The sequence below is a fragment of the Psammomys obesus genome, unplaced genomic scaffold, assembly GCF_907164565.1.
Source record: "Psammomys obesus unplaced genomic scaffold, mPsaObe1.curated_primary_1811, whole genome shotgun sequence".
NCBI classification, from domain to species: domain Eukaryota; kingdom Metazoa; phylum Chordata; class Mammalia; order Rodentia; family Muridae; genus Psammomys; species Psammomys obesus.
In genome coordinates, this window is record NW_026591918.1 from 1756595 (window position 1) to 1773390 (window position 16796).

Consider the following 16796-nt stretch of genomic DNA (forward strand, 5'->3'; position numbering starts at 1 on the left):
TGCAAGGCTCCCGCCGCCAGCCACCACGCCCTCGGGGCTGAGATAACTGAAACCTTGGAGAAAGCCGACAAACCTCCCCGTCCTCAGAGAACACTCTCCGGAGCGGCTCTGCAAACCCTTGGGCGTAGGACCACTTCGCCCCGGCCCTCGCACGCCCACGCCCCAACTGGCGCCGGCGGATCCCCGCAGCCAATCAGCTCTCTTGCGGGCCCTCCTTCCGCGCGTCTTTCGAAGGCTCCGTCGGAACCAACGAGCGGCCGAAGGCGGAGCCGGGCCGCGCCGTCGGACGCAGGGCGAGGACGTGATTGGCTGCCAGAGGGCGCCGCCCCGCCCCCGCGCCGGCGGGCCAATGGGCTGCCGGGGGCGGGCCCGCCTGCGCCGCCGACGCCGCGGGGACGACCGCGCTGGTTACGCGGTGCCGCGGCTCGCCATGAAGCCGGTGAGTGGGGCCGGCGGGGCCCGCCGCAGGGACTGCGCTGGCGGCCTCGGCTGCGTGGCCGGGCGGGCCGCGGTGCGGCCCGCGCCGTAACCGCCCTGCGCGTCCGCAGGCGGAGTGCGGGGCAGGCGCGCCGCGGGGTCGCTGGCTGCCGAACCGTTCGGCTTAACGCCTCGGATGCAAAGGCGGCCACGACTTGGTTTCCGGGTGGCTCGATGTTTCAGATGCGAAGGCTGTTTGTGGGTGACATCACCACGGCCGCCCTGTCGGGGCCCTCTTGGCACTGCCGCCCGTTCCCTCCAGGTCGGAATCCCCAGGCCTGGGGAAGCAGGGCCTAGCCTGTTCAGATGTAGACCTGGCTGGAAGGGATAGAGTGAACGGAACACACAGGCTTAAAATCTTGTTTTATAGTGTGTGTGTGTGGGGGGGGGGGGGCCTGAAATCCCCCGACCGACAGTTCCACCTCACAGCTGACGCCCTCCTTAAAGGCTTCACTGGGGTACCGTTGAGTTTTATATCAAAGAGCAATCCAAGGAAACCCCAACCTGTAGCTCTAAGTCAGTTACCATGCGCTCCTCAGCCAAGACCTTCACAGAAAAGCTTGAAAGGCAAGCAGCCTTTCGAGAGGTGGTTCCTCTTCCAAGTCATGTCTACCAGTCTTCAGCTGTCCTTTACTCCCGCCTTCTGACTCCACTGTCCCCAGAGAGGAGTAAGCTTTCTGATCTCTCTGTTACACAAGTAGAGACCCCTCCTTCCGCCTCTCTTGAGGTCTGCCTGCTTTCTGGGCTACTCTGGCACACAGTAGTCCTCGGTTGTCCATTGCTGCCTGGGAAGAGGTAGGTTGGTCCCATTCTGGAATGATATGGGAATCACAGCATTCTTTATCTTCTTGACATTCAATAAAACTGACGTTTCATGTACACTTGCTGTTCAAATGTCTGATCTCAGATGGTTCCAACTAGGGAAGTGGGAAAGGGTATTCTTTTTCTACCTTCCATGTAGAAGTGCTGTGACCAGAATGGAGTTACACCTGCTTAGATCGGCATATAAATCCCCCTGGACTCTTCTAATCTAGCATTTCATAAAGACGGGGGTGGGGGACTGGCCCCGTGTATGTCTACCCGTTTGTCCCACTGTATGTGAAAGGGGCGAGCAGTCTCCACTGGCTTTGTCTCTTCTGCATCATCTCCACTGAATACGTAACCCTCCACCCACATACCCACTTGTTTTCTTTTGAGCCGGCCTGGCCATGTATCATACTGTCCTAGAACTTGTGCCTCAGTCTCTCCAGTGAGGAAATCAATGGCTTGCAACATCATACCTGGTTCAGATCTTTAATTGGATTGCTTTAACCTCACTGTCTACCTAGAAACCCTTTAGTTTCTTCAAAGCTCAGCCTGGTGCTCTCTGAAACCCTTTCCTGCTCTCTAAATGGTTAGACACTGCCTCAGCTGTACAGTACATGGTTTTCTGTACTGGTTTTATCATGTTGCCATTCTGTAATTGTGCACACTGCTGTCTCTAGAGGGAGACAGTGTGTCACAGGGTCTTCAGGTCTCAGAGCATGCAAGTAGAAGGTCCAAGAATGAGGAGTGAGCAAATCGCACTTGAGAGTTGAAGAAAGCTGATCCAGAATAAACTCAGATGCCTGAGTTTATCTGAGATTATCCAAGGACCAGTTCCAGAAGCCAGACATTCTTTTGGTCCACACATTCTTTTGGTCCATGTCCATTTCTGCCCACTGTACAGTGCTGTGATTAACCAACTAGTCAACAGGAATCATTTATTATTGATATTGCTGAACTCTCCAATAGTCCAGATTAATGACTGAAAAAATGCAAATATTAATTCAGTGGGTTTTTAATCATGGATCAGTTATCTGAAATTACATGTAAATATTCCTTGCAATAACTTAATATAACATTTCTTTTGAAGCCCATTTCAATACAAGCAAGTGAGTTTGATTCTTCAGACGAAGAGCCTATTGAAGATGAGCAGACTCCAATTCAAATTTCATGGTATGTTAGCATCAGTGGTGAGCTACAATATTTGATGTTACATCATATTTGGGCAAGGTAATGCATGTAACTGAAAAGATCAAGTATACTCTGTACCAATTATAGAGTTTTAATCTTTAGGATATTTCCTTATTCTATGATTTATATACTATCTGAACTGAAACCACACTTTCCTTTTCTTTGTTTTTTGTTCTGGTTTTTTGAGACATGATTTGTCTGTATACCCCCTGGCTGTCCTGGACTTCCGTCGTAGACCAGGCTGGCCTCAGACACATAGAAATCCATCTACCTCTGCCTTGCCTCCCGAGTACTGGGATTACAGGCGTACGCCACCCGGACCAGAATCAGAATTTTTGTTTTTTATGTGTTCGAGACAGGGTTTCTCTGTGTAGCCTTGGCTATCCTGAACTCACTTTGTAGTCCAGGCTGGCCTAACTCAGAGATCTGCCTGCCTCTGCCTCCCAGAGTGCTGGCAATATAGGAGTGCATCCCGTGCTCGGCTCACACTTCCCCATTTTAATCCTTCTTTAGACATTGAAAACAGTCTTTGTAGCAGCAGAGAAGTAGAAGACTTCTGAAATGAGCTCTTACCAAGATTTATGTATTCTTTTAGAATGAGAGAAACAGTAATACAAAAAAATGGGGTGTTTAATATTTTTGTTTTGTTTTTTAAAGTCAGGATTTCTCTGTGTAGCCTTGGCTGTCCTGGAACTCACTTTGTAGACCAGGCTGGCCTTGAACTCAGAGATCCGTCTGCCTCTGGCTCCCAAAGAGCAATGGGATTAAAGGTGTGTGCTGCCACCATGCAGCTGGTGTTTAACAGTTAATCATCGTTAAATACTACTTCATACACAGAGCTACTGTCATGGTGAGCAACAGCCCATGTGAGATCAAAGCCATTCCACTATAACTGCTTCTCTACTCACCGTGCACAGTTTAAGAGGACACGTCCATCCATTGTAGCAGGGGGAAGGTGTGTGGCAGGGCCGAGGAAGCAGTAGAACAGACATGTGAAGGAGGCAGGGAAGGACATGCCCCCAGTGACAGGCTTTCCAGGCAGCCAATCCTCCCCCACCCGCCTTCCAGTGGTCCATTTAGATTTTGAATAGCAAAGGAGTATGCCCTCCTGTAGGTTAGGACCTCCAGTTCAGTTGGGCCTCACCAGCCCTCAGGCAGTTCTTAGTCAGGCGGGCCAGTGTCGATCCTTGCAATCAAAGAGAGTGTTTCATTAATCAGTTCCCAAGCACGACTTATAGTTGTGCCAGGGTCTCTACAGCCAGTGACCAGATGGTTTCTGTCATCCCCATTAAACCAGGAGTTTCACTGGGGTATGACTCAGGGGTAGAGCACAGGGCTGTTCATGATCCAGGCCCTGTGTTCAAGCCCCAGCACTGAAAATAAAAGTTCTGATCTCTCAAGGAGATGCCCTTCCCCTCTGCAGGAATAGTGCGAACTAAGTATTGTCTCTAAAGGTCTTTTATTCTGTCATCAAATAAACATTACCTTTTATTCCCCTATCAGCTCCTTTTAAAACTTAAAACTAAATCTAAGTTTCTATCCCAGCTGTTATTCTTTGATGTCTCTGGCTTTCCTCAAACTCTGCTGACAGGGAGCCTCTCTGTCCCTGGGTATTTTAGGCTAGGACTCTTTGAGTTTTAGAAGCGTTTTCCATTTCAACCAGAATTATATACAATGGTATTCAGTTTTCTTCATATAAGGCTATTTTACCAAAAAAAAAAAAAAAAAAAGCTTAATAATGCAAAACTAAAGTAGAATTTTCCAGTTCGTTCAACTAAGGTTACTACTGACTGAATACCTGTTTTTGAAATCTGAAATAGCCCAAATTCAAAACATTTTTGAGAATCACACAGGTACTTGAAAAGATTTTTTTTTTGAGCCTTTTGAATTTTAGATATTCTGATATTCAGTTGGTCAAGTCTATGCAATCATTCTAGAATCAAGAAACTCTGAACTTAAAACCATCTGGTCCCAAGCATTTGGGACCACACCACAGGGTCACTGACTCTACCTGTAGGAGATCTAGGAGTCATCAAGTCATCACCTGTGTGGTAAGCTTAAATTAACTTGCTCTTTTAAGATTTAAATTGCATTCTATTAAGGAAGTCCCCCTTTTCAAGCTTCCAGTCATTCTGGGCCTTTCCTGTCCCCACGTTTAACTGGTGTTCTGTGATGCCATAAAATGTTCAAGCACTCTCCCTTACTCTGTGGCAGGCACTCTCGTTGGCTCGGCTAGATTTCTATTTGTAACTTTTTAAAACTAAGCTTGAGGCTGGGCATGGTGGCACACACCTGTAATCCCAGCACTCAGGGACGCAGAGGCAGGCGGATCTCTCTGAGTTTGAGACCAGCCTGGTCTACAAAGTGAGTGCACAACAGACAAGGCTACAGAGAGAAACCCTGTTGGGAAAAAACAAACAAAAAAACTAAGCTTGATACATTTTTCTTCACAGGCTACCTTTGTCCCGAGTGGATTGTCCTCAGTTTCTCGGTTTGTGTGCTCTTCCAGGTAGGCAAGAACACTCCGCTGGCTTCCCGTTAACATTAGGGCAGATTCTGCCAAGCTGACAGGTAGCTTCGTGCATTCCGCAATACTTCTCATAGGCCGATAAGCTTGTTCTGCAGCAGCTCTCAAGAACAGCCTTTGCATCCAGGGCCACGTTTCCGACTTCCCTAATTCAGTAGGCCTTAAAGCCAGGTACAAGAGAGCTTAAATCATGCCCAGGAGCTCCTGCATCAGGACCCCTTCAGTGGAATTTACCAATGTCTACAGCTATGTTTCTAAAAGTGTAAGAAATTAATATGTACATTTAAAATGGAACTGAATAGCCATATGAAATGACTTTCTACAGTAGCTTGTATATGTTTAAATAATCTTTCTTGTAATACAACGCTAAATTGATTCCTTTTTTTTCACTTGCCTTCTCTGTAGGTTGTAAATTTAAAGATGTTAGAAGAAATATTAAAAAAGATACAGGTAGGATCACTGTGAAAAAAACCTACTAGTAGTTTTCTTTTGTTTTTGTTTTAAGCCTAAAAATGTGTCAAACTATATTCTCTTCTCAATATATAAGTTAAACTGTTATGACATTTCTAACTGTGAAAAGGTAACTGGGATGGGCCTGAGGGACTACCGTTTATCTGAACAGAACTTTGTTTTTCACAATCCTAGTTACACATGTAAACTTGTGTGATGTTAGAATGTGTCTGCTCAAGGGAGGAACGTGTGTAAATGGAACACCTGCGTACTGCAGTGCCTATGAATTGAACACAGTTCCTTACAGACTGTGTAGTAGAAATTATGCCGAGCCGGGAGCCCAAGGACCCACCTCGATCAAGATGTAGAAAGCCAGCGTGGCCCAGGCATCATGAACCATTTTCTTTGCTCCAGGATGCTCACGGAGGCACCACTAGCCCTCATCCCCACATTCTACGTGCGTGCTATATAACAATTGCCAAATACCGTAGTGTTTATAGAATACTGTAACCTACTTGAACAACAAGACCCCTATACGGAAAATAAGTGTCTGCACAGCTTGATGCTGACCATTATGGAGTTTTTAAAGTCACACTCTGTCCTACTTGTTCTGGAGTATCAGTTGATTAATGTACTTCTTATCTATCAAAAAGATGAGAAGAAATTCAGGCAAGGGGTTATATGCCTTTAATATCAGCACAGAGGCAGGTAGATCTCTGTTTGGTCAAGGCCAACCTGGTCGACATAGTGAGACCATGTCTCAAAAACAAAAAGGATGAAAAGAGACTAAAACTTGAATTGACCCTTGTAGTATTTATAAACATGTTGTTTTAGGTATACATACGATGGCAGGAAATAACTTACATGTTCCATTTGAAGGACATGTAGGTTATAAGCAAATACTATTTAAATCTTTGGCTCAAAATTAATATTACACATTTTGGAATTTCCTATTCACTTAATGGATTTTATAATCCATTATAATTCTAGTATTTCCATTAATCTTTTTTTTTTTAAACAATGAAGTCATACATGGAATCTGTCATATAAGACGTGGTGTGTCCTCATTGGGAAAACCCGAAAACCACCATAATTGAATCTGTCCAGTGTCTACATCTATTTATGAAAGATAAATAGAAAATTTCTCCCTTTTCTGAAATTCTCCTACAATTATAAAAATACTCAAGACCTAACTAAATGGGGCATGATGCACATGTCCATAATCCCAGCACCTAGGAAACTGAGGCAAGAAGGTGCCAAGTTTCAGGGCCCCTTGGGTTACACAGCAAGACCCTGGCCCTAAGAACAGAAGCAACTACTGTCTAACAAAATGTAATCACAGCCACAAATGGAAGCTTTGTCCATATTATGCTTCCTAGCTGCCACATTATAAAAGTTACAACATGTCAGAAACCTTTTGGAAGAAGGGGGAGATGGAGCTGGAGGGGACAGGAATTCCACAAGGAGAACAGAGGGCCAGAGGGACCTGCAGAGACTGATACTCCAACCAAGTACCATGCATGGAGATAACCTAGAACCCCTGCACAGATGTAGCCCATGGCAGCTCAGTGTCCAAGTGGGTTCCATAGTAACGGGAACAGGGACTGTCTCTGACATGAACTGATTGGCCAGCTCTCTGATCACCTCCCCCTGGAGGGGGGGTGCAGCCTTGCCAGGCCACAGAGGAAGATGATGCAGCCAGTCCTGATGGGCCTTATAGGCTAGGGCCAGATGGAAGGGGAGGAGGCCCTCCCCTATCAGGGGCCTAGGGAAAGGGCACAGGGGGAGAAGAGGGAGGGAGGGTAGGAATAGGAAGATACAAGGGAAGGGGCTACAGCGGGCATAAAAAGTGAATAAATTGTAATAAATACATTAAATTAATTTTTTAAAAGACATAGCAAGACAAAACTTGAATGTACCATAGCATACTTTCAAATTTTAATGTACATACATAATTTATAGTTATGTATTAGAGCCAAATATATATTGTTAATCTATATTGTTAATAAATCTTTACTGCTTGATATATATATATATACACACATATATATACATGTATACATATATACATACATATATATACACATAGAATTCATTACTGTAAAATATTATTTTCAAATCCTTATTGGTCCCAATAAATTTAATCTTCTTTAAAAATAGTTAAAACATGCAAAATCAATTTTCATAATATATTTTATTTAACCCAACATAATTGGCCTTTAAGTAGAAACAAATCATTTTAACCTATGTTTTAATGTATAAAATGGGATTTATTGTAATGTTCTATATTACTGTATTTGTTCACGCTCACTTCACCATCCTACCTTCCCCCTTAGGCCATCCCCCTCTCTGATTTCATGTCTGACTAAATATATGTACACTTAAAATGTAGGCTGCACATGAGACAATTCATGCAGTAATTTTCTTCCCTCTACATTCCCCTCATTTCCCCTTCTCTCCTTAGATCCTTTTCTTCCCCACATAACCTTTGTTCTACTTTCCTGTTACAAACTATCTATATTACATTATATATTACATATAATAGGAAAATCATATATATATGTATATCTCCACACGAGGAAATATACAATCATGCAAATTATTAATAAGACCATTTCTGTCTTTACTCTTTGTCTTTGAAACAAGGTATATATATAATATATATATATATTATATATATATTATATATATACTTCAACTGCAAACAAAGGCTTTGTAGATTTGTAGATAGATGTCCACAGGTTGGGGCTCAGCATTATTTATTTTAAAGTAATAATAATCCAGAATGAATAGTGCCATAAAGAATGCCCAGAAGCTAGAGAAGGCTCAGTGGTTAAAAGTGGGTGCTGCTCTTGCAGAGGGATGGAACAGCACTCAGTTCCTAGAGCCCACATGGGGTGGCTTATAACCAGCCATAACCCCAGCTCCCAGAGCTCCAGCGCCCTCCTCTGGCTTCCATAGGCACCTGCACACATAAGCACATACCCCAACCCTGACACACACACACACACATACACAAGAAAATCTTTGAGTTCCAGTGTAAAATTCTATAGAAACATTTCTTGATTCCTACTATTAAAGTGAAAAGAGCTACACTATGTAAGGTTAGGGCCCTGTTTTCTGAAGACCTAGTCCATAAACCCACGTTAGTGTACTGTGGTGCAGAAGTGAGAAGAGCACAGCCACTTAAGCTGGAGGTAGTTGATGATGACCGAAGACAAAGGGCAGAGAGAGCACCTGGCTGGCCACAGCATGGGGCACTTAAAATAGTGCTATCATTCCTTCTCAAGTTGGTTGGTTGGTTGGTTTTGGTTTTTTGAGACAGGGTTTCTCTGTGTAGCTGTGACTGTCCTGGACTTGCTCTGTAGACCAGGCTGGCCTCGAACTTGCAGAGACCTGCCTGCCTCTGCCTCCCCAAATGCTGGTATTAAAAGCATGTACCACCATGCCTGGCTCACTTCTCAAGAGTTTAAAAGCTAGTTATTAATGGCAGTGTTTATTGCAAAGGAAAAAAAAAAAACCAAACAAGTTTTTGTACAAGAGTATCAATGCTATCAGCCAATCATGAAATTCATTCAAAAGCATTTTACTTATAAATCAGTCTGGTTTAAGTCTAATCAGCTTTTGTTGGGGTCTTTTCATTAGATATTTCCTATCTCCAAGCTCTCACTTGTTACTAGTTTGGCTGAAGAACATAATTCCATATTCTCTCTCCTGACCGTATTTAAGCATGTCCTGTTTTCTGTGTGCATCTGTGTGTCTTGGTCTGTTGGCAGAGGAACTACAGAGCTACGGGATCCAAGACGTGTTTGTTTTCTGCACAAGAGGGGAGCTGTCAAAATACAGAGTCCCAAACCTTCTGGACCTCTACCAACAATCTGGCATTGTCACCCACCACCACCCCATCCCAGATGGAGGCACCCCTGACATAGGCAGCTGCTGGGAAATGATGGAGGAGCTGGCCACCTGCCTCAAGAGCCACCGAAAAACCCTGATACAGTACGCCTCCCCCGGCCACCACACAGCAACGTGCCACTCAAACCAGCTTTCCAGGCTGCTCGGCTGTGACCGCCCTCGTCAGGGCTAGAAAGCTAGCACTTGAGAGCCAGCACTTCCTGGTGCACAGAAATGCTCCCAGGCCTATTAGCACACGTGAAGAGTAATGGCGATGAGTAGACCTGCGAGGCTTTAGAGAGTAGAAGCATTTTCCCTGCCCTTTTGCCTCTGCTAAAATGTGTGGCATGGTTCTTCCTGTCTCACTTGGTTGTCCTCTCAGCTATCAGGTGTTTTCGGGTAGCAAGGAAGTCTTTCAAAATTCACAGGAAAAAAAAAACAAACAAACAAACCTATTCAGTAAGCAGTCTTTTAAAATATGGCTTCAAGGGACTAAAAAGGTAATGCGGGTTGGTAACATGACGGCCACTCAAATGTGAGGGCCTGAGCTAGATGCTCAGCACCCACATGAAAGGCCTGCCACAGCAGGGTCTCATTTAAAACATCACAGCCATCCCAAGGTAGTGCAACAGCCAAATTTCAGAATACACAACTGTGTATCATTTTCTCTAAGTATATGCAAAATAGTATCAGATGCAGCTACTAAAAATACTTAGTTTACAATCGTTTTTTAAACAGATTCTAAATTTGTTTTCAAAAATTTTAAACCAACCTCTCTGCTATTTTGCAGAAATCAAAGTAGTTGCGTGAGGCTCAGCAAATTCTGCCCCAGCAGGTCCCAGCAGCCCAAACTCTTCTCATGCTTAAACAGAGAAGCTGGGCAGAGAGTTGGCCGTGCCTGGGAGAATGCTTCAGCCTCCCGTAAGATAAAGGCGTCTGACAGCTCAGCTTTGTCTTATTTCCCTACAGTAGACCTTTTTGGGATCTCTGAAAATGACGAACATCAATGTTTTGCAGCTTTGATGGTTGATGGCTATTTTTCTGCCAAGTGTACTTTTGCAGAACCGTGCTAGGTCACCTCCGCCAGCACTCACTGGCCTCCCTCTGGACTGTTCTGAGCCCTTTAATAACGCTGACTTGTACAACCCTCACTCCGATATAGGTTCTATTCTAACATAGTTCACAGGTAAAAGGTAAGCAAGCGAGCCTGAAGACCTTGGCCAGTGATTCGGGCCCCTTTAACCCTGTGACCTGTTACCTCTATGTTGAGAGGGAGGACGGATTATTGTGTAGGTGGCACTTACTCCAAACCCACTCAGATTTTACCAAAAAGATAGTCTTGACTCCTATTTGTTTAAGGCTCCATTTCTCAGATGTAGGTCTTGGGGCTCGGCCATCACTGGTAACGACCACAGTAACGTAGTGAGGGGCTTCTTTTGGCCCTTAGAGAACTCAGAACACCTCCCTACACTAATGAGGCCCCTGCCGGGGACTGAGCAGTGCTGGTCTCTGAGTACAGGCTGCTGTGCTGTGTGAAGAGGTAATGGCAGAGGGGAAATCTTGACTTGCAACATCAGACAGAGTGAAAGCAGACAAACTTCAAAACTCTCTTTCCCTTTTCAGCTGTTATGGAGGACTTGGAAGATCTTGTCTTGGTAAGAAATATATTTCCATTAACTGTTTAACCTCAAAGTGGGCAAATTCCTGTGTGGGGACCTTACTGCACTTTATATTTAAAGAAGTGAATGCGCAACGTAAGTTTACCGAGATTCGGGGACCTAGAAAAGCCTTAAATTTGCTTTTTCCTAAAAGGCCTGGGTGGGCATGTCGGCTGATTTTGGCATAGCTTAGGAGAGTCACTTACAAGCCTTAGCACCTGTGACTTCTCTTGCCAATGTTTTTTCCATGGAGATGTTATGATACTGTCTGAAAATGCTAAATAGTATCCAAGTGACAGAAGTATAAAAACCACAGCACTGCAAAGAGGAAGCAGGAGGATCAGGAGCTCAAAGGCAAGCTGGTCTACAGCGAGACCCTGGCTCAGACACCAAACCCCAAACAAACAAGACAAAACTGCAACAAAGTATACTTACTGTGTATTAATTTTAACCTGCTGCCAAAAAAAATTCAAGAAATGCCTGTAGTAAGTTATTTTTATTGTAAAATGGGATAAACAAGATCCAAACTAACCACCTTTGTAAGAGAAGGGGCACTGTCAAAACGAAAAGACCATATACAGAATGGGAGAAGAGAAATTGCATACTATGTATCTGAAAGAGTATATACCCAGAACACACATAGTACTCCTGCAAGCGTGGCGGTCAAGCAGTGAGCAGAGGCTCTGTGTAAACATGTCCCCAAAACACACTGCCTGGAAGCGATGCCCAGCAGCATCAGCTGGCAGCATGGCTGTGGTGTTCAAAGATGGAAGGAAGCAGTGAGCACCCCGAAAACAGAGGTGTTAAACAGGATGTTAAACAGAACAGCTGCTGTGTAAAGTCACTCTTTTCCTCAGCCCCATACACAAGAGAAACAGCACACCTTCACACAGAACCGTGTGAGCCAGTGTTTGGAGCTGCTGTGCAGTTAGCATGTGCCTGTTAAACTCTAAGATGAGGCTAACTTTCAAGAGTGCAGGCCAAAGGACCTGAGTAGCTCATCCACGTGCAGCAATCACACTGAACGTAACCTGCCATAACACAAGTCTCTCTGCAACAAAACCTAAGCAGTTTTTTAATAGTCCATTATTTCTGTCATGTTCTCAGTAGCTGCTTGCCTCCTCCTGTACTTGTCTGACTCAATATCACCACAGCAAGCCATAGACAGCCTTCGAGATATCAGGGGATCTGGGGCCATACAGACCATCAAGGTAAGAGCTGGGCTGTTCTGTCTGCCACGGTGGCGGACTTTTGAATACTGTGTAGTGGGTGCCAGAGAGCCATGAGCTGAATCCCAAAGCTGTGGTGCAGATACACAGACTGGTTTACTTTTCACACTTACATGTAAATACAGCCCAGGTATCTGCACAAGCCACCAAATTTGGAACAAAATAATGAAGTTGTTCAACTCTGCACTTTACTCTCCGAGGGTTCTGTCCCAGTCGGTTCCTATGCAGACGCTCACACTAGTCAGGAAATGACTACTATAATCATTCCTTTTTCTTGGGTAGACTTGTATCCCAAGCAATTTACAGATCCTACTGTGTGCCGCTGAAATGGTGATGAATGGCATCAGAACAGCACAGCAATGCTTATTTTATTGTCCATTGCCATGGACACTGGGTGCCTTCCATTCTCCTGAACACCTGAAGAACAAGGCAGCAGTTAACAGCCAGGTGTGACAGAGTATGTTAGCAAAGACCACTGGCAACGCTGGTTGTGTACATCTCTAAAGTTGATTTACCCTCCGGTGCCAGGTACTCGGTGTCTCAGCTTCAGGTTGTCATCTGAGTTGTACTAAGGAATCCACACCCTTAGGCTGCTTGTGGTCGAGTCCACCTCCCCAGGGCTCAGAGCTCATCAGGCCAAGCAACCTGCCTCTCGAGGTTTGAACATGGCCACTCGTAAAATACACCTTACTGGATCCACTTCTCCACATGAGTTCTGAAACCAGAGCTCCCTTTACCTTGGTAACATCAAAGGCTTTAAATTTTGGACATTTCACTCTCTTTCAAACAAAATCAACAGTCAGATATGTATGAATTACATTATGTTGCCTCATCTGTCGCCTGGGTATTTTGTGGATAATGGGCCCTCTCTCCCTCTCCCAAGGAAAACTAGCATTGCAGGGTTTCATGATCAGGAATAATGGCTGTCAGAGCTATCTTTGGAAAAATATATGAACTGCAATAAATTGCTTAAAGCACTTATCCATCTAGTGATGTTTGGTTTTAAATACTAAAATGATTCCAAGTGGACTGTCATCAGATGCTCCAGTAGCTAGGGTGTCTACAAGCAGGTAGACCTTCTAGACTCCATCACTGACTATAGAGGACGCCCTCCTCTGTAGTCAGGAGGGGAGAACCAGGGGTAGGCAGGCCCTTCCGCACTGAAGGCTTCCTCTGGATCTCAGTCCCAGCAGCCAAGAGCAGCCTGCTTACCCTACCTCACCTCTGACCCTGCCCCTCCCACCTCCTAGTTTGACAGCATCTCCTCCTCCCCTTCCTGAGTCCACTTACCAGGCTCAGAAGTATCTGTTCTTAGCTAAATATGGGGACGACTCTGATCCTAGATCTTGCGGTGTATTTCAATGTTTCTTTACTCCTTTTTCAGCAATATAACTATCTTCATGAGTTCCGGGATAAATTAGCTGCGTATCTATCATCAAGAGATCCGCTATCAAGATCTGTGTCCAGATAATGAAGATTCCAAATACGCGAGCGCATCTGAAGTTTCCAAGTCCTCTAGCATAATCTGTACCGAAACAACTAGTGCTGCCATCTTGAATATAAATGTTACCTGCAGATACTCCCGAAGCTGCGTCATGAATTCGTTGTTAAGTCGCAGCACAGGGCAGCAGAGCTGGAGCACTGTTGTCCTTCCAGGAATGCACTGACTGCTCTATCTTCGACGAAAAATACTGAGTTTCTTTAACACTCTGCCTCATCTGACCATCACTAATAAGCGTGCAACACAATCATAAGAGTGAAAGTTTTGGCCAGGCAGCAGCTGGCACACACCTTTGATCCCAGCACTCGAGAGACAGAGGCAAGTGGATCTCTAGAGTTCAAGGCCACCTTGGTCTACAGAGCGAGCTCCAGGACAGCGAGGGCTGCACAGAGAAACCCTGTTTTTGTGTGCACATGAGTACTTGCGGGGAAACAAGTGTGACACAGCACACGTGGAGGTTGGGGAAAACAGGTGTGTGTGGGAACCAGAGGTCCCTCAAGATGTTCTACTACCTGGGTTCCAGGGTCACACTCAGGCCACCAGGCTTGGTGGCAAGTGCTTCACTGAGCTTTCTCTCAAGCACACCCTACCTACTACTTTTCAACAGCCCTTACCCTCTCCCTCTCATTAAATTCTTTTTGTTTTCCTCTACTTCACCTGACTTGCAGAATCTTAAGGGACTCTGAGTTTTAGAGGCCACTCCATCCCAGAGCACCAAGGTGACACTCTACTGCTTCTGTATACAACAAACAGATTTGTATTTTTACTTTATTGTGAGACAGGCTCTTACTGTGTAGACCAGGGTAGCCTTGAACTCACAGATGCCGGGATTAAAGGCGTGCACCACCATGCCCAGCCAGCTTCTAGAATTTACGATTCTTATGAGGATACTGAGAAAGCTGTAAAAATCACACCCTGCTACTATCTAATGTTTAATCCAGGGACTTTTAAAAAGTTTCAAGACGATCTCAAAAGTTTAAGGGATTTTGTATTTTGGGTAAAGGTTACAATTATAGACTGGCCTTCACAGTTCTGCTATTACAGCCAATTTTAAAATCACAGCACCTGTTAAATTTTAGACAGGCACTGAAATCGGCATTAGTAAAGCTCTCTGTGAGGGCATGTGTACAGATGTGTAGGTACCAGAGGTTCCTTTAAGACCTGTCCACACTGCTTTCTGAGACAGGGTCTCTCATTGGCTAGTGCTTGCCAAGCAGGCTAGGCTGTCAGGGAGCCCCTGTCTCTGCCTCCCAACAGTAGGATTCAAGTACACATCAACTCTTATGTCGGTAGCAAGGACCAAACACAGGTTCCAGACTAGCAGGGCAAGTACTCTACCGTAAGGGCCACCCTCCCCAGCCCCAGATACTGGCAAATCCTACAATCACTCCCTTCCAATAGAAAGCTTATTCGTGAGTAGTTAATGGAGGTAGAACATTTCACACTCAAATCAACTGGATTTTAAAAGTATGCATCTCTCAGTTCCCATTGTGTCTGTTAAATTTATAGTCAAAATGTTTGACTAACACCCAGCACACAGGAAAGCTTTTAATTATCAGCAACAGGGAAAGACAAGTATTAGTTCTGAAATCCACTGTGTACTCAAGTTTAAAATCATGTGATACCAACATTCTAAGGAAAGTACCTTCTCTGCCCAAACAATATATCTGAAAGCAATGCAGGCAGAGAAGGCAGACGATCTAGGGACTGGTCTTTTGCACACCAATGCTAGCTGCATTTGAAATCAGCACAAAGATTACATGGACTCAACGACCACCCATCAACTACACAGGTAGTATTTGAGAGAAAATATACAAAAGCAAAAGGAGCAAGCTCTAAGGAATGTGGGGGGGGGGGGGGTGAGTGGGGCGTTTTCTTTGAACAGTGGTATAGCACCAACAAGCTTGGGTTTTAACACAGTACATAGCTAACTATATTTTGTGATTTCATGTTTCTCTAAGTTTCAGAATCCACTCAGTTACCAATCCATTTAAGAAACTCATTCTCCAGAATACATAAGCATAACCAAACAAATCTGTACAGTGACACTGACATCTGGGAGACAGCCATTCTTCTGCATGTCAGGATGTTTGTGTCTTCTACAATGTGCATCAAGAAAATGAACTCAGAACAAAACCGTCACTCTACCTCAAACCCACCGCCTTGAGGTTAATAGTACTTTCCAAAGAAAACATAACAAGCAGGCGGTGCTCCTTTCAGACGCTGGCTGGGGATATCTGAAAACCTAACAAGCAGGCGGTGCTCCTTTCAGACGCTGGCTGGAGATATCTGAAATTTAGTCAAAGTAAATAGCTATGAAAAAGCCAGCCAATGAATCCAGCAGCAGAACGGCTTTCTTTTTCCCTAGGCATTGCTTTGGAAGCTCGTTCAAAACTGTCTCCTAAATTATACTGCTAACAGACACCTTCAACTGCTGGTATGGTTGCAAATAATTGGTTTGCATAAAAGAGCTGAAGTTCACTTCAGACTAACATTATTACCAGCTTCCAGTTAGGATGAACATTTATGAACAGCCAACAGAAAATCTCCCGGCATTTGAACCCTGGCCAGGTCTCTCACAGTCAGTAGTCCTTGAGAACAAGAAAGGAAAATGAGGAATGGATTAGAAACAAAATGGCTGACTGTGCCCTAAGCCTAAGTCTTCAGTGTCCAGCAAGCACTCAGCTTACAAAGAGGAGGCCAGCACGTGCTCTGCAGACTACAAGTTAGTCAGTAGGATTTCCTTGCTCTTCATTCTCTCCTTCCACATCTGTCTCTATCATCTAATCTCCAGATGGCAGCGTCTGTCCCCAAGCTGGGAAGGGTTACTGCACTAAAGAACAGAACAGTAAACTGTCCTGATCATTAGGGACTCTCTACAAATGACCTGTCTTTTATCATCTGCTGAAGAAACTTCTAAACACAGTATGTTCAATTTCCTTCACCCTCATTCAAATACTCATGAAAACATGCAAACACATGCCTACCTCACAAGCAGCACCAACGCTCAAATTCAGAAATCGGCTTCAAGCTTACCTTTAAGCCAACTGCTACAGAAAGCAAAC

General features: G+C 44.6%; 1 protein-coding gene across 2 annotated transcripts; it reads left to right on the forward strand.

Moving 5' to 3' along the window:
* Nucleotides 1-386: 386 nt before the first annotated feature.
* Cdkn3 (cyclin dependent kinase inhibitor 3) lies at nucleotides 387-14420 on the forward strand. Of its 2 annotated transcripts, none has more exons than XM_055612453.1 (8): nucleotides 387-439; nucleotides 2372-2454; nucleotides 4926-4981; nucleotides 5405-5449; nucleotides 9226-9448; nucleotides 10967-10998; nucleotides 12109-12212; nucleotides 13615-14420. In XM_055612453.1, the coding sequence occupies exons 1-8, from the start codon at nucleotides 431-433 to the stop codon at nucleotides 13699-13701; spliced, it is 639 nt and encodes a 212-aa protein (XP_055468428.1). In that variant the 5' UTR covers nucleotides 387-430; the 3' UTR covers nucleotides 13702-14420. The 2 variants fall into 2 exon arrangements, with proteins under 2 accessions (XP_055468428.1, XP_055468429.1); XM_055612454.1 differs by having other exon boundaries at nucleotides 12112-12212.
* Nucleotides 14421-16796: the final 2376 nt, after the last annotated feature.

What these genes read in the sequence shown, in the direction of transcription:
- Cdkn3 (XM_055612453.1), top strand. An exon ending in CGGTTTGTGTGCTCTTCCAG is followed by an intron (nt 4,982 to 5,404) that starts GTAGGCAAGAAC and finishes CCTTCTCTGTAG; the next exon opens with GTTGTAAATTTAAAGATGTT. An exon ending in AAATATTAAAAAAGATACAG is followed by an intron (nt 5,450 to 9,225) that starts GTAGGATCACTG and finishes GTCTGTTGGCAG; the next exon opens with AGGAACTACAGAGCTACGGG.